The sequence below is a fragment of the Orycteropus afer genome, unplaced genomic scaffold (genome assembly GCF_000298275.1).
Source record: "Orycteropus afer afer isolate SDZICR_OR568_19922 unplaced genomic scaffold, OryAfe1.0 scaffold00018, whole genome shotgun sequence".
NCBI lineage: Eukaryota > Metazoa > Chordata > Mammalia > Tubulidentata > Orycteropodidae > Orycteropus > Orycteropus afer.
This window is the reverse complement of record NW_006921605.1, coordinates 1,548,414-1,572,173: the sequence shown is the minus strand read 5'-3', so window position 1 is coordinate 1,572,173 and position 23,760 is coordinate 1,548,414. Positions and strand designations below refer to the sequence as shown.

Below are 23,760 nucleotides of genomic sequence, written 5' to 3'. Positions count from 1 at the left end.
GCAGCCGCTTGGTGAGCTCCGGTCACATCCGGCCCCAGGACAGCCGTGGCTTTTGGCAGCGCCTGGGCGGGCACGAGGCCCTGCTGGGGTCTTTGCATACGCCCCCGCCTGCCAGGTCCGTGTGCAGGGGCCTGGCACTGCGCTTGGTGATGGGCACTCCCACCCAGCCAGCGGAGGCCCGCCTTGCAGGCTGCCCGTGAAAACCCAGTTATACCTGCACCCTTTGGTGACGGGCAATCCGTTCTCCATGAAGTTCCTTCCATCTTTCTTGAAAATCAATTCATGCTGTATGTGTGGTTCTTCGTCCACACTCCCGTTCCGCTGATCTAGTTGTGTCTATACCAGTTCCACACTGACTTCGTCCATGGGATTTTAAGGCAAGTTTGAAATCCCTCTAACTTCCCTTCCATTTCAAAGTTGTTCTGCCCATTCAGGGCCCTTGCATGTTAGGTTTACAAACAGCAGAGGCGCTCTTGTGGCACAGTGGTTTAAGGCCTTTGGCTGCTAACCAAAAGGTCAGCAGTTCGAGCCCACCAGCTACTCTGTGGAACAATGGATCTGTACATCAATTTGGGAAGAACTGACACCACCACCGAATCCATCCCCCCCCCCCCCGCAGGGTGCATGTCTGCAATTATGAAGGTTTCCCCTTAGTTCCTCTTAACAGTGGCTTGTAATATCCAATGCACAGTGCTTGCATATCTTGTCAGTTTTGTTCCTAAGCATTGCCTAGTTTATGATGCTAATTGAAGTCCTACTTTTTAAATGTGTTTTCAGGTGCTCATATCTAATATACAGAGGTGGGTTGACCGTTGCATATTGATCCATCTTGCAGCTCTGCTACACGCTTTAGTCCTGGTAGCTTTCTGTACGTCTTCCTGAAATAGTTTGCTTCTTCCTTTCCATCTGGTTAACCTTCTTCTTCTTGGACTGCATTGGTCAGAACCTCCAGTACAACGATGACTGGACGGACTGAGAGAAGACATCCTTGCCCTGCTTCTGACGTAGGAGAAAAGCACTGTGTTTCTGTGTGAAGTGCAGGCACACATTGTTTGAGTGCACCTCACGGATACTGCATTTTCTATAGCTTGAAGGTTTGTGGCACCCTTGTATCAAGCAAATGTGCCAGTGTCATTTTCCCAACAGCATGTCCTCACTATGTGTTTGTATTACATTTTGGTCATCCTCAACGGTATTTCAAACTTTTGTACATTTAATAGATAACAGTTGAAACATAACTTTTATACACATGGGGAAACCAAATATTCACGATTTGAGAAGTTCACTTTACTCTGGTAGTCTGGAACAGAGTGCATGGTATCTCCGAGGTATGCCTGCATCACATTAACAATAGTATCTATAGGTGTCCTCCACCAGGGTGACAAAGTTCTCTTCCTTCCCAGTGTGCTGTTTTCCCATGAATGGATACAGGAGTTTGTCAAATGATTTTCCTGTGCCTTAGCAATGATAAGGTTTTTCCTTTTCAGTTTGCCAATATAGGGAATTATGTTGATTGATTTTCATGTGTTCAACCAACTTTGCATTCCTGGGATAAATGCCACTTGGTCATGAGGTAGTATTCTTACATATTATTGAAATTTGTTTTAGAATGTCTGCATCTGTGTTTGAGGAATGTTGGTCTGTAGTTGCCTTCTGATGTCTTGTCTGGTTTCAGTATCAGCTGAATGCTGGCCTCAAAGAGCAAGTCTGGAAATGTCCTCTCCTGTTCAGTTTCCTGGAAGTGTGTGTAGCGTTAGCATTACTTCTTACTTAGAAGCCCTGTCGGGTCAAGGCAAGTGGCAGGACATGAGCTTGGGAGCAGCAGTTCAGACCCCGCAGAGCCTTATGCCAGTCAGGGGCTTTGACTCTGGCCACTCGGGCTACCTGCAGACGGTGGACTGACGTGCGACGAACACATACACAGCAGTATGTCCACAATCATCTTTCCTATGTTCACTTCTTGTTGACAGAAGCTAAATTCCTGAACATTACCCCTCTTTTCTTAGTCTTTTATTTTCAGTGGAAGAATTTTACAGTTTAAAATCCCTTACTGTTGCAATTATTTACAATAAAGACCTCTTTGAAGGTCAATTAAATGCTTCATATATGTTGATTAAAATCTGTCTAGTTTTTAATTGAAATGTTTATTTTTAAAAAATTGTCCAATAGAAATTACCAATGAGGCTATATGGGCCCGGAGTTTTCTTTGTGGGAAGGTTTTTAATTACAAATTCAATTCTTTAAATAAATATAAGGTGGTTCAGGTTGGCTGTTTCCTCTTCAGTGAGCTGTGGTAGTTTGTGACCCTCATGTCCGTTTCATCTTGGTTGTTTAATTTATTGGCATCAAGTTGCTCTTCGTATTCCGTTATCATCCTTTAGTATCTGTAGACTCTGTAATGATATCACTTCTCTCATTCCAAGTCTGAGTAGCTTTGTCTTTTCTCATTTTCCTGATCAGTGCCCAGCTCAGAGGAACTGTCCACCAGACTGGGGCAGGGGACAGAGGGGCCCACAAGGTGACGTGTCCAAGAAGCATTTCATGTGTTTGACAGTATGAGGGTTTAAAAGTTCATTGGAATGATTGATACTGAGATGGAAATAAGGACTGCAAGAGACAAGCAAAAGAATGAACAGAACACCTACAGGGTGAACATTTACATCAGGTAGATACACTCCTTAGAACAGCCAATCGTGGGAGAACAGAAGGGCAGGATTTGCACAGGGAAATAGCTCAGGGGGCAGGAGTGCATAGGAAAGAAGGGCACAGGGGAGAGGTAACTACGGGGAGGAAGTGGGAGGAGAGCTTTTATATTGTGGGGAATTGCAGTCAATGTCATGAAACAAAATGTGTATGAACTGCTGTATGGAAGTGAATTTGTTGTAAACTTACCCAAATCACAATAAAAATTAAGAAAAAAGAGGAAGGTCCTGTCAGCACTCCATGAGGCTTTTCTGTGGGCAGCACTTAAATGGTTTATTATTATTATTTACAATAATGCAGATACTGCCCAAGTGTACCACATGGAGAGGTGGGGAGAGAAGTGGAGTGGAGGGTGTCAGGGCCACGTGTCATCTTCCATAGCTGCAGTCAGTAGCTGCTGCCCAGCTTGGAGCCATTGTGCCCCATGGCACAGTTCTGGGGACGGACTGCTGAGTGCCATGGAGGTGAGTCTCAGGAAAGAGTGAAGAACCAGCTATGAGAGGAGGGGTGCTCGGGGGTGAGGAGGCCAGGGCAGGTCTGCTGTCCTCCAGGCTGGTGGTGCAACGTGGATGCGCAGCAAGAAAGCAACAGTGGAAGCAAACGAGGGGCAAGGAATGGTGCCGAGGGCACTAGTGCTTAGGTCAAAAGCATCCATTTGTAAAAAAGCCTCTTTGCAAGCACTAGGGCCCTTGAGCTACTCACACTGCCAGTGCTCCTGTTTGGCATTGGAGCCAGCAGGGACGCACCAGCTGCCCATGGCAGACGCAGCTCTCCCTGAGGCCCTGTTAGCAAACTGGCCATCTCCTTCCTGGGCCTCTCCTGAACTTCTCCTCGCCCCCTCCCTTGACCCACAGAAACCTGTACACCGCAGCACCTCAGGGCTAGTAGGTGGCAGGGATTCAACAAATATGTACGGAGCCAATAAGCCTCTGAGCACATGGATCCCGTAACCGTGGCATCATGCCGTCCACCTCCTGTTACCTGTGGGGACGCAGACAGAACATCAGAGACCCACAGGGTTCAGGGTTTGTGAGGCCACGTCTCAGTGCACTGTTCTGCCCAAGGTGTGCTCCCGTCGGGGGGAGCGCATGGTAGGAGCCTCAGATGGTGCCCCGAAGGATGGTGGCCGGATGAGCCACCCAGCAGGCCTGGCCACCTCTCCCAGTCCCGGGGATGGTCTCTCCGGGAGCATCACTCTGAGGCCAGGTATCTGGAGCGTCTGCATTTTAGGTGCCTCAGTTTACCTGTCACTGCAACTCAGCACAGGAGTCTTCTCAGGCTCACATGGGTCCTTCTGCCCTACAAGAACCAACCCTGGAGCCCTGGCAGCATCCCTCTTGGCCGCCCCAGCTGGCCGTCAACGGCTGGCTCTGTGGGTGTCCTGGAGCCAGCGCAGCACCCCCGCCAATCCAGTGCCTTCCCAGGCGCTGATTTCCGCTGTGCTGATGCACTGCTTGGCGCAGGCGATGATGTCTGGGAGCCTCATTAACGACTTCATCTCCTCCACGGTCATGTAACAGGGCAGGTCACTGGGGTCAAAGAAGGGCTATCAGTCTGGCAGCTGTTCCAGACCCACCCCAGAGGCCCAGCCAAAGCCCAGCCCTGAAGTGCCATCGCCAGCTACACTCGGGCTCTGCCCCGGGGCGCAGGCTCCCTCCACTCACACACCCTCACGTTTTATTGAAGAGTACCAGGACCGAGGCCTCTGCCAGCTCTTCTGAGGAAAGGAGACCCAGGAGGTGAGCACAGGACGCAGAGAGCTGCGTGGGGTCAGAGGCATCCAGCACAAACTGGGGGAGAAGGGAGAGGTCAGGAAGGCCACAGCGGGCACCCACGGGGCCCAGAGCTGGCTCTAGGAGAGAAAGACAGCTCTTAACAAAGGGCTGTGGGAACAGGTAGTAGCAGAGGGAAAGGAGCCATGTGGGGTGACCCGGTATCCCCTCCACGGAAGCCTCCACTAATGTGGACACCAGTTCTCCAAGGAAGGGTCTGGAATGTGGGGCCCAGGCCTTGTCAGGATGGGCCCAGCAGAGAGATGCAGACATCACATGTGAACGTAAAGATATGGGGCCAGGGCAGAGGTATGGGACAACTGTCTGCCTCCATGAGCATTAACATCAGCTCTGGGGCATGCACAGTAGAGACCCAGGCTTGGGTATGAGAAGGAAACAATGACCGTGGAGGCCCCGTTTCCCTGCATAGCACAGCCAGCAAAGAATCCAAACCCCATCCTGGGCTAGCAAGGCGGGAATGAGCCCAACTACCTCAGGAGGCCCAGGGTTCTGACCCACCAGGAGAGCACGGCAGGTTCCATAGTAACTGGGCCAGATGGGGCTCATGCATCCCCCCAGCTCCCTGATGGTGATCTTCTTCTGGGCCACGATGTCGGTGAGGTTGGTGCCCACCTGTGGGAAAAGCGAAGAGACAGGAACACAAGAGCTTTGAGGGCCCAAGATGGCAGCTTAGACACACCATACTATCCTTCAAAGCAAGGTCAGGAACCCTAGTGAGGCAGATACAGGTGACAGTCCTGCACCCTGCACAGGAGAAAGAGGAACAACAGGCTCCAAGACCAACTCGAAGCAGGCAGCAAATGAGGAGTGATGTCCAGCAGAGGTGCCCTGCCCTCCATCCCAGCCCAGGGCAGCCATCTCACAACCAAGGAAAACACAGACAAGACTTTAGAGTGATTCAGGAAAACAATGCAAGACTAAAATGATGAACTATATGGACAACTGGAAACCACCCAGAAACAGCAGAAGCCGTGGGCGAGGGGTGCAGGAAGGCAGCTTCATGGAATTCACTAGGCAGGAAAGCTGTGTTGATATAACTGGGGTGAAGCAAGGTGGGCAGGACATGATCTGGGGCCTAAGAAGAAGAAGTGCAGGAAAGAAGGTTAAAGTTCCACAGAGCAGAGAGGGAGCTGGGTCAAGAGGCAGGTCTACACCCAAAGTGGGCCCTCTGCACTGGGGGACGTGGGACACATGGAGTAACAGAGGCAGAGTGTTGACACTGGATGCCTCACCAGGAAGCCACCCCTCTCCTGGCACCACCTCCAGTGACCAGAGGAGTATGCTCCCCCCCCAATCACAGTAGCAGGAGCGCCCATGCCCCTGCCACACTGGCTAACCAGAAACCATAGTACAAAACCATCGCCTGCCCTCCCTGCCCACCCAACAAGTGACAGAAGTGCACCCTCGCACTCCCATGTGCCTGTCACACACCTCTACCCACTGCCCTGGTGAGCACTAGAGAGCATGCTCCTGTGTGCCCACTCACCTGCCACACACCTCTGCACACAAACCTGGAAGATGGTGGAGATTGTGGTCCTGTGCCTCGGCCACCCTGCCCACACAGCGAGTGCCCTCACTCACCCAGCCCATGCTCAGCCTGCCCATATGAGCAGTGAATAGAGACCCATGCTCACACCACCAACCATCTGCTCACCCACCCAGAGACACATGATGTGTGCCCGTGCTGCCCACTAGCAACCAATGGAGCATGCCCACCCACCTGCCCTGATACAGCAAAACAAAAGTAAACAAAAAACCAGGATGAAATCAACACCTAATGCCTTGCAGTATGAAGACAGTATTAAACAAAACAAAACTAAACAAAAAACCAGGATGAAATCAACACCTAATGCCTCGCAGTATGAAGACAGTATTAAAGCACATAAACAGGACAAAACGGCTCAAGGAAGTGGCCAAAATGAAAGGGCAGAAACCCTTCCCAAGAAAGAAATGGTAGTACAGCTATCTGACAAGGAATTCAAAACACTTACACACAGGACCTCAAAAAGACCAAGGAAAACACATAGAAATTTTTATAATAATTTGGGAAAACAATGCAGGACCAAAATGATGAAACACATGGACAATGAGAAACCACACAGAAACAGCAAACAGAAATCCAGGAGCTTCATGGTGGAGTGTCAGAAATAGGTAACAGAAGGGCACAGAACTAGAACTGGATAAACGGAAGAAAGAATCAGCAAAATAGAGCCCAAATCCTTTTACACTGATTTATTCAAGGAACAATCAAAAGAGAACAAAGAAAAATGAAGAGAGCCTAAGAGTTATATGAGACACCATCAATTATTCATGATTGGAATTCCAGAACAGGAAGCGGGGGGAAAGCACAAATTTTTGAAGATGTGCTAGCAGAAAACTTTCCTGGTATCATGAAAGATGAGAAAGTTTCCATTCAAGAAGCTCAACTAACCCCATACAGAAGAGACCCTAAAAGAAAGTCAACAAGACATATCACAATCAAACTTTCCAAAACAAAATACAAAGAATTCTGAAAGCAGCTTAGGACAAACAGTTATCACTTACAAAAGGAACCAATAAAACTAAGTTCTGATTTCTCAGAAGAAACCATGCAGTCAAGAAGGTAATAGAATGTCATATATAAAACCCTGCAAAAAAAAAAGGATTGCCAACCAAGAACTGTATATTCGGGCACTACTGTGTCTATTCGGGCACCACTGTGTCTCAAATATGATGGTACAAGTAGGACATTCCCAGATGAAAATACACTAAGGGAATTGGTAAAAACCTGACCAACCTCACCAGAAATATTAAAGGGCATCCTTTGGATAAAGAATCAAGGACATCAGACAACAATCTGAGATTAAGACACATAACAGCATCACTCAGATACCAACCCAGATAAAGAACTTCCAAAAGTAAAATAAAGCTACAAAACTGAAAACAGGGAACCAAATCCAAAAAATCAAACCCACTGCCATCAAGTTGATTCCAACTCATAACCACTCCACAGGAGAGTAGAACTGTCTAGTAGGGTCTCCAAGGCAGTCAACCTTTACACAAGCAGACTGCTTCATCTTTCTCCTGTGGAGCAGCTGGTGAGTTCAAACCACCAACCTTCTGCTTAGCAGCTGAATGCTTTAGCCACTATGTTATCAGAGCTCCTTAAGAAACTATTAGCACCATGTACAAAAAAAAAGCGTAACAAAATTCATGCCTATCTATCACCACACTGAATATAAATGGTTTAAATGCACCAGTAAAGAGGCCATCTACGTCTCAAAGAATTGGCCAGGGAAAACCTTATGAATAGCAGAGAGACACTGTCTGATATATTACTGAGCAACTTCGTGCAGCCCAGAAGCATTGTCCCACACAGTGCAGGAAGACAAGCCTCTTAGTTTAGAAGGCTCTCAAAACACGACTGGGAAAGAGCTGCACCATCAGAGTAGAACCAACCTTACTGCTATGGATAAAGTAAAGTTTTTGAGACTTCCATTTGCTAACGTGGCACCACTCAAATTGAGGAGAAAGAGCTGCGAATATCTATTAATAATCAGAACATGGAATGTACAAAGTATGAATCTAGGAGAATTGGAAGTTCTCAGACATGAAATGGAACACATGAAGATTGATATCCTAGGCATTAGTGAGCTGAAATGGACTGGTTTTGGCCATTTTGAATCAGACAACCATATGATCTACTGTGCAGGGAATGACAATTTGAAGAGGAATGGTGTGGCATTCATCATCGCAAAGGATGTTTTGAGATCTGTCCTGAAGTACAAAGCTGTCAGGATAGGATAATATCCTATATGTCTACAAGGAAGACCAGTTAATATGACTATTATTCAAATTTACACACCAACCACCAAAGCCAAAGATGAAGAAACTGAAGATTTTTATCAGCTTCTGCAGTCTGAAATTGACGAAATGTGGAATCAAGATGTGTTAATTATCCCTGGTGATGGAATGCAAGGGATATCATTGTGATGTCAGATAGATCTTGGCTCAAAGCAAAGAATACCAGAGAGATGTTTACTTGTGTTTTATTGACTATGCAAAGGCATTTGATTGTGTGGATCATAACAAACTGTGGATAACATTGAGAAGAATGGGAATTCCAGAACACTTAATTGTATTCATGAGGAACCTGTACATAGACCTGTCATTCAAACAGAACAAGGGGACACTGCATGGTTTAAAATCAAGAAGGGTTTGTGTCAGGGTTGTATCCTTTCACCATATCTATTTGATCTATATGCTGAGCAAATAATCCGAGAAGCTGGACGATATGAAGAAGAATTGATATGAATCAAGATTGGAGGAACAATCATTAACAACCTGCGATACGCTAATGACACAACTTTGCTTGCTGAATGCAAGGATGACTTGAGGCACTTACTGATGAAGACTGAAGAATACAGTCTGCAGTATGGATTACATCTCAATGTAAAGAAAACAAAAATCCTCACAACTGGACCTATAAGCAGCATTATGGTAAATGGAGAAAAGACTGACGTTGTCAAAGGCTTCACATTGCTTGGTTCTACAACTGACGCCAATGGAAGCAGCAGTCAGGACATCAGACGACGTATAGCACTGGGCAGGTCAGCTACAAAGGACCTCTTTCAAGTGCTGAGGAGCAAAGATGTCTCCTTGAGGACTAAGGTGCACCTGACACAAGCCATGGTATTTTCAATCGCCTCATATGCATGTGAGAGGTAGATAATGCATAAGGAAGACTGAAGAAGAGTTGATGCTTTTGAGTTGTGGTGCTGGTGAAGAATGCTGAAAGTACTGTGGGCTGCTAAAAGAACTAACAGACCTGTCCTGGAGGAAGTGCAGCTGGAATGCTCCTTGGAGGTGAGAATGGCCAGATTTCGTCTCACCTACTTTGGTCATGTTATCAGAAGGGACCATTCCCTGGAGAAGGATGTCAAGCTTGGTAAGGTGGAGGGTCAATGATAGAGGGGAAGGCCCTCAACGAGATGGACTGACCCAGTGGCTGGAGTGATGAGCTCAAGTACAGCAAGGATCATGGAGCTGGTGCGGGACCCGGCAGCGTTTTGTTCTGCTGTGCATGGGGTCACTATGAGTTGGAGACGACTTGATGGCACCTACCACCACCCACCCAAAGTGATCCATAGCTATAATGCAATTCTGATCCAAACTTGTGGTACAGCCTTTGTGACTCCCACCAGATGACCGGAACTATGTAAATGTGAGGTGACTGTGGTCCAGCAGACCGACTGCAGGGCTTGCTAAGTGTAAAGAAGGTACATGGCACACTTGGGGGGTGGGAGCATGCAAGGGAGCTGTACAGAACTCTTGAGGACGGGTCTGTCTCGCCATTGCACCAGGCTCAAAGTGAGCCATCGCAGAGGGGAAAAGGGGGACCTCATTACCATCAGAGAGAAGCAGTAAAGCATGACTTTGGACCCAAGCTCCCTGCACCAAAACAACAAGACAGCTGCCGCAGAGACAACAGAGCCAAGAGACCGGCAGGAGACTGGGCAAGAACACTGAGTGCCCTTGGGCAGGACGCTCCCTGGTGGAGTATATTGGCAGAGCTGGGCAGAGGCCAGACAGGAGAGGCCATACTGACTGAAGAATTGTACCTTGAGTGTTCCCAAACCTGAAAGGAACTTGTTACTTCCCTAATAAATCCCATAATCGTATTATCTGTGAGTTGTGTGCGGCCACTGCAAGGACTTATTGAACCAGCAGAGTGCCGTGGGAGGGACAGCTGGTGTCAGACCTTGTAAAAAGGTTCCAGGGTAGCAGCAAGTCTGACTTTGACCTCCTAGGAACCAGCCCTGGCTGTTGACACTGATGGCAGTTCCCTCTCCCCTTCATGAAGTTAGAGGAAGTCAGATGAGGATGCCTCCCTCATGTCCTTTCTGCAGCCTCACACACAAAGACTGGGTGGGACTATGCAAATAAGGCGCCTGTGGTGTAAAGGGACAACCTGCTGCTGATACAAATAAGGTGTATGAAACAGGTAACGGTTAGGGTTGTATGTCAACTTCCTGGGGCCATGCTTTCCAGTGGTTTGGCAGCTGTGTAAGTACTGTAATCTGACAGTTATATAAGGAGGTAATGCCTCTTCATTTTGACATGTGTCTCTATGCCTTGTATTATGGTCCCATCTGGGAGTGTTGCCAATGAGGCAGGATTAAGGTGGGATGTATGGACTTACTGCTTTCCTTCTGGGTGGGACTCCAGTCACCACCCTCCACAACCTTGCACTGCCTTAGTCAAGCGCATGGAGTTTCCTTGGGGGTATGGTTTCCAACCAGAGTGTGTGTGTGTGTGTGTGTGTGTGTTTGTGAGGGGGGGGAAATCTGGGTGAAAGTTTACAGAATAAATTCATTTTCCATACAGCAGTTCATACACATTTTGCCTCATGACATTGACTTCAGTCTCCACAATGTAACAGCTCTCTTCCGACTTCCTCCCTGTAGTTACCTCTTCCCTGTGTCCTTCCTTCCCATGAACTCCTGCTGTCCCAGCTATCTCCTGTGCAAACACTGCCCTTCTGTTCTCCACACGCCTGTCTATTGTTTGGCCGGAAGCCGCGGGACTGAGTTCAATCCCAGACCGGAAGGGTAAGTAGGGGTCATAGTCTTGGGGGTCTGAGCGGGCTCTATCAGACCAGTAAACATGATTTTTCTTTTTATGATTTTGAGTTTTGTTGCACATTACTCTCCCACTCTACCCACCATCTCCAGCACTGATGCCCCTCCCAGGGGTTGACAGTGGTAGCTGTCCACCACCTAGTTCTTCCGCTCTCACGGTCATGCAGGTTGAGGGTGGCATGGCCGACCAGCCCCTTGTTTAGCGGGGATTCTTCTATGGAAACGAATTTCCTCTGTACACTTTCCCCTCAAGCACAGTAACATGCTCAACATGACAAGGCTTCTCCAGTCAATCCTCAGTGGAAGGTGCCCAGCACTCTGCACCGGGACCGGAACCCAACTGCCGCTGTCCAAGGGCTCGGCGCTGGGCAGTGCGGAACAGGCGGCTGACGGTGCTGCCAGGGGCCCGGACACCCGCTGTCGGCGCTGGGGCCGCAGCGCCGTCGGGGTCAGAGGAACTCGCCTTCGGGGCGGCCGCGAGAGGGCGCTCTGGGGACTGTGAAGTTGGGAGGCCACCTCGCGGGGACGGAGGTGGCAGGACGGAGCCCGCCGCGCACCTGCCGTCCCGTCCGCTCGGTGCCGCTGGAGGGCGCTCCCCCTTCGCGGAAACCCCACGCGCCTCCCCGAAAGCTGTGCTTAGCACCCACCTACCAGAGCCTAAAGCGCTTCGCAACCGCGACAGCGTCCTATGGGGGCGGACCTGCGGGGCCGTACCTACCGTGGGCCGCGTCGGAGGCGGGTCCCCCAGGTCGCCCTTCCCGTCGTGGGCGCTCAGCTGTGGAAGTGGTCAAGGACCCGTACCGGAGCCGAGCTGAAGGACTCTGCGCGTCCCACCTCCGTCCGCCGCTCCCCCATTCTGCCCCCCCCGCCCCCCGCCCGGTGCGGAAGGATATTCTGCAGTCGCTTCACCAGCAGCGTCTTGCCGACACCCGCGGCTCCCAAGAGGAGACACATGGCGACACCGCGCTCTCCTCCCGGCATTCGTAGGCCGGCGCCGTGGTAACGCAGATCCCGTCCCCGCCTCACTCTCACCGGACAGGCCCGGCCTCCAGACTTCTCATTGGTTCTTGGAACTTACGTCCTAAGGGCCAGGTCCAATCAGCGCACAGCATTTGTGGACCCGAGCAGAAAGACCCCCCTCAGTGCTCTTGGCCCAGCAGGGCGACTGCGCATGCACACCCCTGCAAAGCCCCTGGACGGCTTATGATGTAATGTGCATTTGATTGCTAACCAGTTGCCGGTTCAAACACACCACCCGCTCCTCAGAAGGAGGGTTGGGTGATCTACGTCCCTAGTGATACCACCTAGGAAACCCAAGGAGAGGTCGCTATGAGTCAGATCTGACAAGAGGGCAGTGAGTTTGGTTTTTTTGTTGGTCCTTCTCCGTGAAGGGGCCCTGGTGGTATAGTGGATAGAGGACTTAATCGCTCACCGGAAGGTCAGCGGTTCAAACACCAGCTTCTCCGCATAAGGACGACTGGGCCATCTACTTCTGTACATATTGACAGCCTCGGAAACCCAATGGGGGCTGCCCTGAGTCCCAAAGGACTCAATGGCAGTGAGTCTAGTTCGGGCTTTTTGGTCCTCATTGGGCAGTTAACCAAAAGGTCGGCAGTTCAAACCCAGATTTGCCAACTCAGAAACCCAAACGGGGCTCTATGAGTTGGAATTAACTGGATGGCAATGAGTGGTTTTTGGTTTAGTTGCTCTGTAGGAAAAAGATGAGACAGTCAGCTTCTGTGAAGATTGACAGCCTAGAAAACCCTATGGAGCGGTTCCACTCTGTCTTCTAGGGGCGCTGTGGGTCAGAACCGACTCAACTGCAGTGGGTGTAGTTGTGGTTTTAGATTTTATTTATTTTTTTTTGGAAACGTCCTCATTAATCAAGTCCTGGCCATTTGGGGCCCATTGTTACAGGAGTTCTTGTTTGGCTTCTTGGGCTGGAAGCTGCAGGTTGTGGGTCAGAGTTCTGGGTTTCGGTCTGGTCTGGCCATTGTCCGTCGGTTCATCCATTCTCTCAATCTCTTAACCTAGAGATGATGTATTGGCCTTTGTAGGTGCTACTTGGCATGTTCACTACTTTCAGGGGACCACAGACCTTGGCTGTTTCCTAAGAGTGTGTGGACAGTTACTTTGTGTTTATTAAAACTGGGAGATACTTTGTAGAGAACTTCTAGTCATCCCTGTGCTTTCAAGGAGAGTTTCTTAACCTTTTTGGGTGACTCGTGGGCCTTGTTGAGAGTTTGAGTTTGCGTATAGTTCCTATGTGTGTAGAAAGCGTTTACAGACCCAAAAGGGAACCATGAGAATTTCTACTGTCATTATTCTTAATGTTCTAGAAGTTTTGGTCAGTGGAATAAACTGAGAAAAGAAAACAAAGTTAATGATAGGATTGTGTACCTGGAAAATCCAAGGAAATAGCAGAAAAATAATTTTTGGGTTTTCCAAGTAGACAAAACCAAAGATAATCTAAAACACAGGAAAAAAGGGAAAGACCAAAATAGATGTCAGAAGAGACTCTGAAACTTGCAAATGAAGAGTAGTTCAAGCAAATGGAAGAAATGATGAAATAAAAGATCTGAACAGAAGATTTCAAAGAGCAGATTGAAAAAACAAAGTATTATAATGAAATGTGCAAAGACCTGGAGTCAGAAAATCAAAAGGGAAGAACACGCTCAGCATTTCTCCAGCTGAAAGAAGTAGAGAAAAAATTCAAGCTTCCAGTTGCAATTTTGAAGGATCCTATGGGTAAAATATTTAATGATGCAAGAAGCACCAAAAGAAAATGGAAGGAATACATGGAGTCACTGTACCAAAAAGAACTGGTTGGCGTACAACCATTTGAGGAGGTAGTATACGATCAAGAACTGGTGGTACTGAAGGAGACGTCCAAGCTGCAATGAAGGAATTGGTGAAAAACCAGGCTCCAGGAACTAACAGAATACCCACCGAGATGTTTCAACAAATGGATGCAGCGCTGGAAGGCCTCACTCCTTTATGCCAAGAAATTTGCAAGATAGTTACCTAACCCATTAACTGGAAAAGATCCCATTCTAAAGAAAGGTGATCCAACAGAATGCAGAAATTATCAGTCAACATCATTAATATCACATGCAAATAAAGTTCTGATGAATTTAATTCAATTTGGTTGCAGCGGTACATCAGCAGGGAACTGCCAGAAATCCAAGCTGGATTCCAAAGAAGATGTGGAACGAGGGATATTACTGCTGATGTCAGACAGATCTTGGCAAAGAATACCAGAAAAATGCTTACCTGTGTTTTATTGAAGGATGTCTAGTGGCATAGTGACTAAGGTATTCGACTGCTAACCAGAAGGAAGACTGGGCAATCTACATCCATACAGATTTATCACATTGGAAACCCAAAGGTGGTCACTATGAGTTGGAATTGACTCGATGGCAGTTGAGTTTGTTTGTTTGTTTTTTTTTTTTTAGTTTTGTATGTTATTGACTATGCAAAGGCATTCAATAGTGTGGATCATAACAAATTATAACACTGCGAAGAATGGGAATTCTAGAACACTTAATTATGCTCACGAGGAACCTGTACATAGATCAGGAGGCTGTTGTTTGAACAGAACAAGGGGATACTGCATGGCTTAAAATCAGGAAAGGGGTGTGTCAGAGTTGTATCCTTTCAACATACTTATTGAATCTGTATGCTGAGCAAATATCTGAGAAGCTGGACTATATGAAGATGAACGTGACATCAGGACTGGAGGAAGACTCACTAATAACCTGTGATACACAGATGATACAACCTTGCTTGCTGAAAGTGAAGTCGATTTGAAGCACTTACTGATGAAGATCAAAGATAATAGTCTTCAGTTGGGATTACAGCTCAACATAAAGAAGACAAAGATCCCCCCAATTGACCGTCAGCAGCATCGCAATAAACGGAGAGAATGCTGAAGCTGTCAGGCATTTCCTTCTACTTGGATCCACAGCCAACGCCCAGGGACGCAGCAGGCAGGAAATCAGACGACAAAAGTCAAAGACTCGCTCAAACAATCCAAAGGACTAATGGATCATGGAAACCTCAGCCTGAAGAACAAGGGGAAAAACCTCAAATGACAGATTGCACTGGGTAAGTCTGCTGCAGGAGACCTCTTTACAGCATTAAGGAGCAAAGATGTCACCGTGAGGATTAAGGATGCGTCCGACCCGAGCCATGGTATTTTCAGTTACCTAATATGGGAGCTTGAGTAGCACAGTGCCTAAGGCACTTGCCTGCTAACCAGAAGGCTGGTGGTTCAATCCCACCAGCCACTCCTCGGAAGGAAGGTTGGGCAATCTACTTCCGTAGTGATACTGCTTTGGCAACCCAAGGAGGGGTTGCTATGAGTCGGGGCCGACTCGACGGCATGTAACAACAACAGTGTGGATGTGAAAGCTGGATAGTGAATAAGGAAGCGTGCAGAACGGATGCCTTTGAGTTGTGCTGGTGAAGAATATTGAATAGACCACGGACCGCCCGAAGAGCAAACACATCTGTCCTGGAGGAAGTCCGGCTAGAATGCTCCTTAGAAGCAAGGGTGGCGAGCCCTTGTGTCTTGCACTCTGGTCGTGCTGTCAGAAGGGACCAGTCCCCAGAGAAGGGTAGAGGGTCAGCAGAAAAGGGAAGACCCTCGATGAGATGGACTGACAGTGGCTGAACCGAGGGGCTCAGGTACAGCAGGGTCATGAAGATAGCACTGCGCAGGGTTTTCGTTCTGTTGTATAGAGGGGTCGCTGGCTCCTAACAGCAACAACACACACACACAGCGGAAGGAAGAGTAAAGCTAACTGAGCTTTCAGATACCCACAGGAACTAGTTAGATAAGTTAATGATCTGTGAATTTCACCCCTGATCTAACAATCTTTAGTCTTTACAAGTAAGTATGTCAAGAACCTTGGAAGAGCGTGGATGAGGGAAGAACAAAGTAGCGAGGAGTGTAAAAGGACGTCTGTGCAGCACTTGTTCTTACCTGGGGTCATTTTGCCCCCAGGGGACTGTCAGCAACGTTTGGGGACAGTTTGGGTTGTCGTGACTGAAGGGGTGCGTTATTTCGGTTAGGTGCTGTCGAGTTGACCCCGTGTGAAACAGAACAAAACGCCGCCTGCTCCTTCAGCACGCTCACAGCAGCAGGCGTGGTAGGGCACAGCACGCGGCCGCCGTGTCAGTGCGTCTCGCTCAAGGGCTTCTGTCATCCAGTGGCTGGCGGCCAGGGATGCTGGGAACAGCCTGCCGTGCACGTCCAGCACGTGGCCCGCAGCAAACGGCATTCAGGCCACGCCGTCAGTGGTGCTCAAGCTGACGACTACAGGGAGAGACCGGCCTTACTCCCAGACGGAGAAACAGAGCGGCAAAGATGCAGCCCCTCTCACGGGAGAGCTTAGTTGAGGAGAAAGCCCAGGTGAGTGCTTTTGTTGCCGTCCTACCGAGCACACAGTAGGGACACAGTGAGTATTTAGTGTCTGTATACTGACTGTTGAATAACTGGAGCTGGGTAGCCTGTGGTAAGCCTGATTTCAAAGAACAGTTTGTCATGAAAATGTACCAGTGTGTTCAGAATGCTGTAAAACTGAAGAAAAGAGCTGGTGAGTATATCTAAATTTTAAGTGATAACAAGTTAATAGTCTGACTCCATAACCAGCCCTTATAATTTGGTAAGAAAATGCCTAGTTCAGAAAGAAAAAAGGCACGCACGCGCGTGTGTGTGTGTGAGTAAAAAGTGTCAAACTCACTCATCACAGAGAGAAAGATTAGTATTATTTCCTGTCCCTTCACAGAGCAAGGATCTCCCCTGCTTGCTCCCATTCTGGATGAGAGCGTGGGGTTGACCCTCTGCTGGATCAAAGCATTTTGCATTCTTTTACCGCAAAATTCCATCTAAAGGAATTTCTGCTGAAGAGATGATGACAGTCCACAAATGTCTCTAACACGTGATGTGTTTTAACTCAGTCCCTAACAATGGGAACGCCCAGTCTGCAGAAGAGCTCGCTTAATCCTGGCCTTTCCACATAATAGAGCTCCTTGACGTTATTAAACATTGTACAGGAAAATATTTACACCACCACGAAAAAGCACGTAACAGAAATGACAGCAACAAATTCATATCTGCCGATAATTACATACCTGGCGAGGGACTTATCTCCAAGATTTATAGCAAACTCCAATGCCTCGACACCAAAGGAATTAACAATCCAATTGAAAAATGGGCAGAAGACATGAACAGACACTTCACCAAGGAGGATATTCAGGTGGGCAGCTAATACATGAAGAGATGCTCACAATCATTGGCCATCAGAGCGATGTAAATCAAAACAACAAGATACCGTCTTACCCCAGCACCGATGGAAAGGTTCAACAAGACCGAAAATAAATGCTGGCGAGGATGTGGAGAGATTGGGACTCTCATACACTGTTGGTGGGACTGTGAAGTGATACAACCACTGTGGAAAGCAATATGGTGATTCCTTAGAAAGCTGGAATTGGAGATAGCATTTGACCCAGCAATCCCATTACTAGGTATATATCCTAGAGAGGTGAGAGCCAGGATAGGAACAGATATATGCACATTCATGTTCTTTGCACACTATTTACGATAGCAAAAGGATGGAAACAACCTATGTGCCCATCAGCGGAAGAGTAGATAACCAAACTATGGTACATGCACATAATGGAATGATATTCAGCACTAAAGAATAACGTACAGTTTGCAATACACTGCATAATATGGATGAACTTGGAAGACATTATGCTAAGTGATATAAGTCAATCACAGAAGAACAGATATTGTATTAGTTCATTATTGTAAAAAGTCAAGGAAAGGTTTATCTATGGAAGGAAATTTTCTTTGTTGGTTACCAGGGGTGGGAGGGGAGGAGAGGGAACACTGTTAGGTAGAAACAAGTATTGATTTGGGTGAAGAGAAGGGCCATGTACCAAATGTGAGTGATCAACACGATGGCACTGAGGAAGAGGAAGACAGAGAGGTGAATGGGAAGTACAGACAACAAAGATGAACCCTTTTGCACATAACAGTACTGCATTGTCAGTGAAGGCAAACATGAGTATACGGGTGGATAGATGGGTGGACAGGTTGAACTATTAGGTATGTCTATGCCAGGGCGAGTGTGCCCGTGACCATGTATAGGGTTGGCAGACAGTGTTTCTACAAGTGTATTGGTATGTTCTGTAAGAATTCTCAGGTATATACTAGAGCTGACAAGGGACAAAGTTGTAGTCACTTCTTAGCCACAGCCACCTACCCAGAGGGAGTGAGTAGTTGGACCTGTAGGCTTGGGACCACAGTCACAGCAGACATCAAGCTCAACTGGCATAACATACTACACAAAACATTGTTCCATTTCCTACTTTGGCAAGTAGCAACTGGTATCTTAAAAACTTGCAGATGGTCATCTAGATGCAAGAATGGGTCTCTCCTCGTCCAGAGCAAAGAAGAATGAAGAAAACCAAAGATACATGGAAATAATTAGTCCTAGCAACTGGTACACCATGTGATCCTCAGCCTATACGACTATGAGACCAGAAGAACTAGATGGTGCCCAGCTACCACTGTCAACCACTCAGAGGGGGATCGATCTAAGAGATCCTGGATATAGAGAGAGAACAATGTGGAACAAAACTCAGAATCATTTGGGGAAAAAAAGGGGGGCGGGGACCAGGTTTGCTAGTCTGATAGAGCCTGGTGGAACCACTGAGACTATAGCCCCTAGCTGCCCGTCAGGTCTGGAACTGAACCCACATCTGTGGCTTCCAGCGAAACAAAAGACAGGCATATGAGCTGAACATTTACACTAGGTAGATACACTCCTTGGAGAGATCAATCATTGGAGAACAGAAGGGCTGTGTGTGCACAGGGAGACAGCTCAGGGGGCGAGAGTGCATGGAAGGGAAGGACACAGGGAAGAGGTAACTATGGGGAGGAAGTGGGAGGGGAGCTGTTGCACCGTGGTAAATTGTAGTCAGTGTCATGAGATAAAGTGTATGTGAACTGCTGTATGAAGAGTGAATTTGCTTTGTAAACTTCCACCCAAATCACAAAACAAGCAAGCAAACACTACATAAAGTGGATGAAGTTGGAGGACATTATGCTGAGTGAAACAATCACAGAAGAACAAATATCCTATGAGTCCACTTTTGCAAACCAAGGAAAGGTTTATACACAGAAGGAAACTTTGTTGGTGACCGGGGAGGGGAGGGAAAATCCCTAGATAGGTTGGAGGGAAAAAAAAAAATTATTGTGGTTATCAGGAGTAGGAGGGCGGGAAGGGGAAGCCTTTGTTTGCGGGGCACTGGGTTTATGCCAACAGTGGGGGGATATGTCAGGAAGGACACCAACAATGGTGGCACACCACGAAAAATGTCCTCAATGTCCCTGAGCTGTAAACGGGGGAGTTGTTTTGTTCGCGAATGTCTTGTGTATGTTTTCACCACAAGAAAAATAAAAAATAAACTAAAATACACTGGTTTTCCCCGGTCAATCCTCAGTGGAAGGTGCCCAGCACTCTGCACCGGGACCGGAACCCAACTGCCGCTGTCCAAGGGCTCGGCGCTGGGCAGTGCGGAACAGGCGGCTGACGGTGCTGCCAGGGGCCCGGACACCCGCTGTCGGCGCTGGGGCCGCAGCGCCGTCGGGGTCAGAGGAACTCGCCTTCGGGGCGGCCGCGAGAGGGCGCTCTGGGGACTGTGAAATTGGGAGGCCATCTCGCGGGGACGGAGGTGGCAGGACGGAGCCCACCGCCCACCTGCCGTCCCATCCGCTCGGTGCCTCTGGAGGGCGCTCTCCCTTCGCGGAGACCCCACGCGCCTCCCCGAAGGCTGTGCTTAGCACCCACCTACCAAAGCCTAAAGCGCTTCGCAACTGCGACAGCGTCCTATGGGGGCGGACCTGCGGGGCGGTACCTACCGTGGGCTGCGTCGGAGGAGTGTTCCCCAGGTCGCCTTTCCCGTCGTGGGTGTTCAGCTGTGCGAGCCGTCAAGGACCGGAGCGGGGGCCGAGCTGAAGGACCCAGCTGGCCTCACCTCCGCCCGCCGCTCCCAGTCCAGCGCGGAGGATAGTCCCTTCACCAACAGCGTCTCCCAGCCGCCCAAGGATCCCAACGGCAGACACACCCCGACTCCGGGATCTCCTCCTTGAACCCCTAGCCGGCGCCGTGGCAACTCAGGGCCCATCCTCTGTCTCGCTCTCATTGGACATCCCCCTCCTTCGGACTGTTCATTGGTTCTCGAAGCTCACCTTCCCAAGAGGCCAAGTCCAATCAGCTCACAGCGTTGAAAGGGCCTGCCTACTTACTGCTTTGGGGCAAGCCTGGCAACTGAGCGTGCGCGCGCTGCGGACTAGGCGGAAGCGGAAGCTGGGGGGCAAGCCAGCTCTGAGGAGGAGCGCCGCGGCTGTGGGTTCGGGTCGAGGTCGCCATGGGGCGCGGCAGCGGCACCTTCGAGCGTCTCCTAGGTAACGTGCCCCCCGCCCCACCGACCAGGCGCTCGCTCCCCGCGACTCCGCCCGGGGCTGAGTCAGCGGGGCTCCGGCCTGAAGGCCTGACCCGCCGCCCGCGCAGTCCTCGGAGCCGGGCCGAGGACCGGGAGGGGCCGCGGTCCTGCCGGGAGGCGAGCGAGAGGCGGGTCCGGAGCCTGCCGTGGCGATCCCCATCCCCGGGCCCCCGAGCGCGGCGCAGCTCCTCCCGCGCTCGCTTTCCGTAGCGTTTCGGGGTTCTCCGAGAGCTGGCAGCCGACGCCACCCCGAATGTAGATGAGGGTACGCGGAGAACACGGGCGACAAGCCGCAGAGGGGCTGCCGCTCGGGCTTTCGGTCCGATTTCTGCGAGCGGGACGGTTTGCAAATTCCCAGCTAAGAACCAACCAAACCCCCGGCTCCGGTCGCCCGCAGTCGCGTCCGACCCAGCGGGCCCGAGTCCTGAGTCACGAGATGGTGTGACTCAGTCCTGAGCCCAACCCAGCGGGTCGGAGAGGCTTGGAACCGAACAGCCCTCGGCCCAGCAGGCGGGAACCCGAGGGCCCTCCCTGGGGCCCCACGGGCGGCCCGGCCTCGGGAAGGGGAGAGCGGGGTGCCAGGCGCCCCCTGCAGCGTGCGTGCTGTGTGTCCGCAGCAGGTGCCCTCGTGGTCAGCCCGGTCTGTCTGCTTCCTCCCGGGACGTGCTTTCCGGGAGACCGCGCTTGGGGTGCCTGCCTCGCAGTCAGCACCTGCGGGCTGAGCCTGCGAGCCTCTCCGGCGTCGGGCGTTTGGAGCATCGGTGCAGGAGCTGGCTGCCCTGAGTCCATATGGGAACCGGCAAGCCTCGTGCGATCCCTGCTCTCTGTCCTGGGGCAGTCGCTGCCCCCAGACATAGTGACGCAGAACAGAGGTGTCAGCGGGAGAAACTGTGGTGGAGGTCGGGTCTGCCTTGCTTCCCCCTGGATCTGAGAGCTGCAGCGTGAGCTGCGACTCTGGCCTGTCCTGGACCCAGCTGCGGTCCGACTGTCGCCCCACCCAGGGCTGGGTCAGGAGCTGTCTGCGTTGGGCAGGAGTCCTGGTTCACCCTGTGGCAGCTGTTGTCATGGGGGCGACCTCAGCACTCAGTTCTTCATCTGCCAAGAGAGTGAAGGGTGCACTGGGGCATAGGGCTGTGTGAGAAGGAGTGAAGTGCTTCAGGGGGAGGGTCTGCAGCCACCCCAGCCTGGGAAAAGCATATGGCATGGTCCCCTGACCCTGGTGAAGGAAGCAGGCCCACCGTAACCCCCCTGCTCCTGCAGGGTTCCGTCATTTCCATCTGGTCCAGAGGTTTCCAAGGGGAGGGGGACACCTTTCTCCCTATTGCTGAGCTGGGGGCACAGGGACCCGCAGAACAGGTAGACCCCCCGCAATGGACACACTTCTCCCCAGACAAAGCCACCAGCCAGCTGCTGCTGGAGACCGACTGGGAGTCCATCCTGCAGATATGCGACCTGATCCGCCAAGGAGACACTCAGTGAGTGGGGGGGCCTGTGCTCACCAGGGGGGTACACAGTGAGTGGGGGGCCTGAGCTCACTGGGGGGGATACACAGTGAGTGGGGGGGCGTGCACTCAGTGGGGTGACACACAGTGAGTGGGGGTCCTGCTCATGGGGGATGCACAGTGAGTGGGGTCCTGCTCGGGGAGGACACTCAGTGAGTTGGGGGCCTGCACTCAGTGGGGGGAATCCACAGTGAGCGGAGGAGCCTATGCTCAGTGAGAGGACACAGTGAATGGGGGTCCTGCTCACGGGGGATGCGCAGTGAGTGGGGGGGTCCCTGTGCTCAGTGGGGGAGGATGCACAGTGAGTGGGGGGAGCCTGCACTCAGTGGGGGGACATACAGTGAGTGGAGAGCCTGCACTTGGCAGGGTGAACACACATAAGGTGGGGAAACATGCAATAAGTTGGGGGTCCTGTGTTCAGCAGAGGGGAAGTGTAGTGAGTGGAAGTCCTGCACTCAGCTTTAGGGGGATGCAAAAAGTGGGGGAGCCTGTGTTTGTTTTGGGGAGTCACAAAGCAGGGGAGCCTGTGTACAGCAGGGGGATACACAGTAAGTGAAGGCTTTGCTTAGTGAGGGCAACGTACAATAAGTGGGGTTCCTGTACTTGGCAGGGGGGAAATGCAGTAAGTGGGGTCTGTGCTTGGTGGGGGGAACATGTGAAATGTCGGCCTGTGCTTGTTGGGTGGCTGCTTGGTGCTCCTGCCTGACCCCTAGGCCCCTTGGTGTCTTGCCTGGTGTGCACTGAGCAGCACGGGGCCTGACACGCAGCAGTGTGGGTGTGTGCTGGGTGGTGAGCCCTGGGATAGGTCTGTGGTCCTTCTGCCCAGCTGGTGATCCGTGGCCGCCACAGCGTTGACCTGGGGCCCATTAGGCACATGGGCGTTTGCTGTCTCTGCGGCTGAGGTGTTCCCGGAATTCTCTCGCCTCTCTGTTTCTGCTCAACACTGTTCTTTCAGGGCAAAGTATGCTGTGAGTGCCATCAAGAAGAAAGTCAATGACAAGAACCCCCACGTGGCCCTGTATGCCCTCGAGGTGACTGCATCCCGGGCCCCCATCCTTGACAGTGCACAGAAACAAGTCGAGTCCCTTGCAGATGGGTCCCACGGTCTACGGGTCTGAGAGGCCTCATCAGGGAGGAGGTGTGCTGACCTTTGCCCTCTGGCCCTGCAGGTCATGGAGTCAGTGGTAAAGAACTGTGGCCAGACCGTCCATGATGAGGTGGCCAACAAGCAGACGATGGAGGAGCTGAAGGAGCTGCTGAAGGTGGGCGCGGTGTGGGTGGCTCCTCTCCTCTGGGCAGAGCAGAGACCAGAGACAGGGCTGGGCACGGTGGAGGATGCTGAGGCAAATCCTAATAGTCACAGCACCGTCGGGGCTCGTGCTCTGGGCCTGGGGTGATGCAGGGCAGGACGCAGCCCCACGCCCCTCAGGGTCAGGATGCAGCCCCACACCCCTCAGGGTCAGGACGCAGCCCCACGCCCCTCAGGGTCAGGACGCAGCCCATCTCCTCAGGGTCAGGACGCAGCCCCACGCCCGTCAGGGTCAGGACGCAGCCCCACACCCCTCAGGGTCAGGACACAGCCCATCTCCTCAGGGTCAGGACACAGCCCCACGTCCCTCAGGG

The 23,760-nt window shown here is 50.8% G+C and overlaps 2 protein-coding genes across 2 annotated transcripts in view; one reads left to right on the top strand and one right to left on the bottom strand.

Annotated features, from left to right (window-relative positions):
* Positions 1–4,060: 4,060 nt before the first annotated feature.
* On the bottom strand, positions 4,061–12,142 carry ARL16 (ADP ribosylation factor like GTPase 16). The gene is made up of 5 exons (XM_007959809.2): positions 12,010–12,142; positions 11,835–11,893; positions 4,995–5,108; positions 4,378–4,493; positions 4,061–4,232 (listed from the first exon to the last, which is right to left on the bottom strand). Exons 1-5 carry the CDS (start codon positions 12,095–12,097, stop codon positions 4,061–4,063), a joined length of 549 nt encoding a protein of 182 aa, XP_007958000.1. The 5' UTR covers positions 12,098–12,142.
* An 8,418-nt stretch (positions 12,143–20,560) lies between these two features.
* The window catches only part of HGS (hepatocyte growth factor-regulated tyrosine kinase substrate), a 14,130-nt gene continuing 10,930 nt past the window's right edge, over positions 20,561–23,760 (top strand). The window contains exons 1-4 of the mRNA XM_007959582.1: positions 20,561–20,597; positions 22,026–22,110; positions 23,093–23,168; positions 23,307–23,399. Coding sequence (XP_007957773.1) covers positions 20,561–20,597; positions 22,026–22,110; positions 23,093–23,168; positions 23,307–23,399 — 291 coding nt within the window. The remainder of the gene's footprint in view (positions 20,598–22,025; positions 22,111–23,092; positions 23,169–23,306; positions 23,400–23,760) is intronic.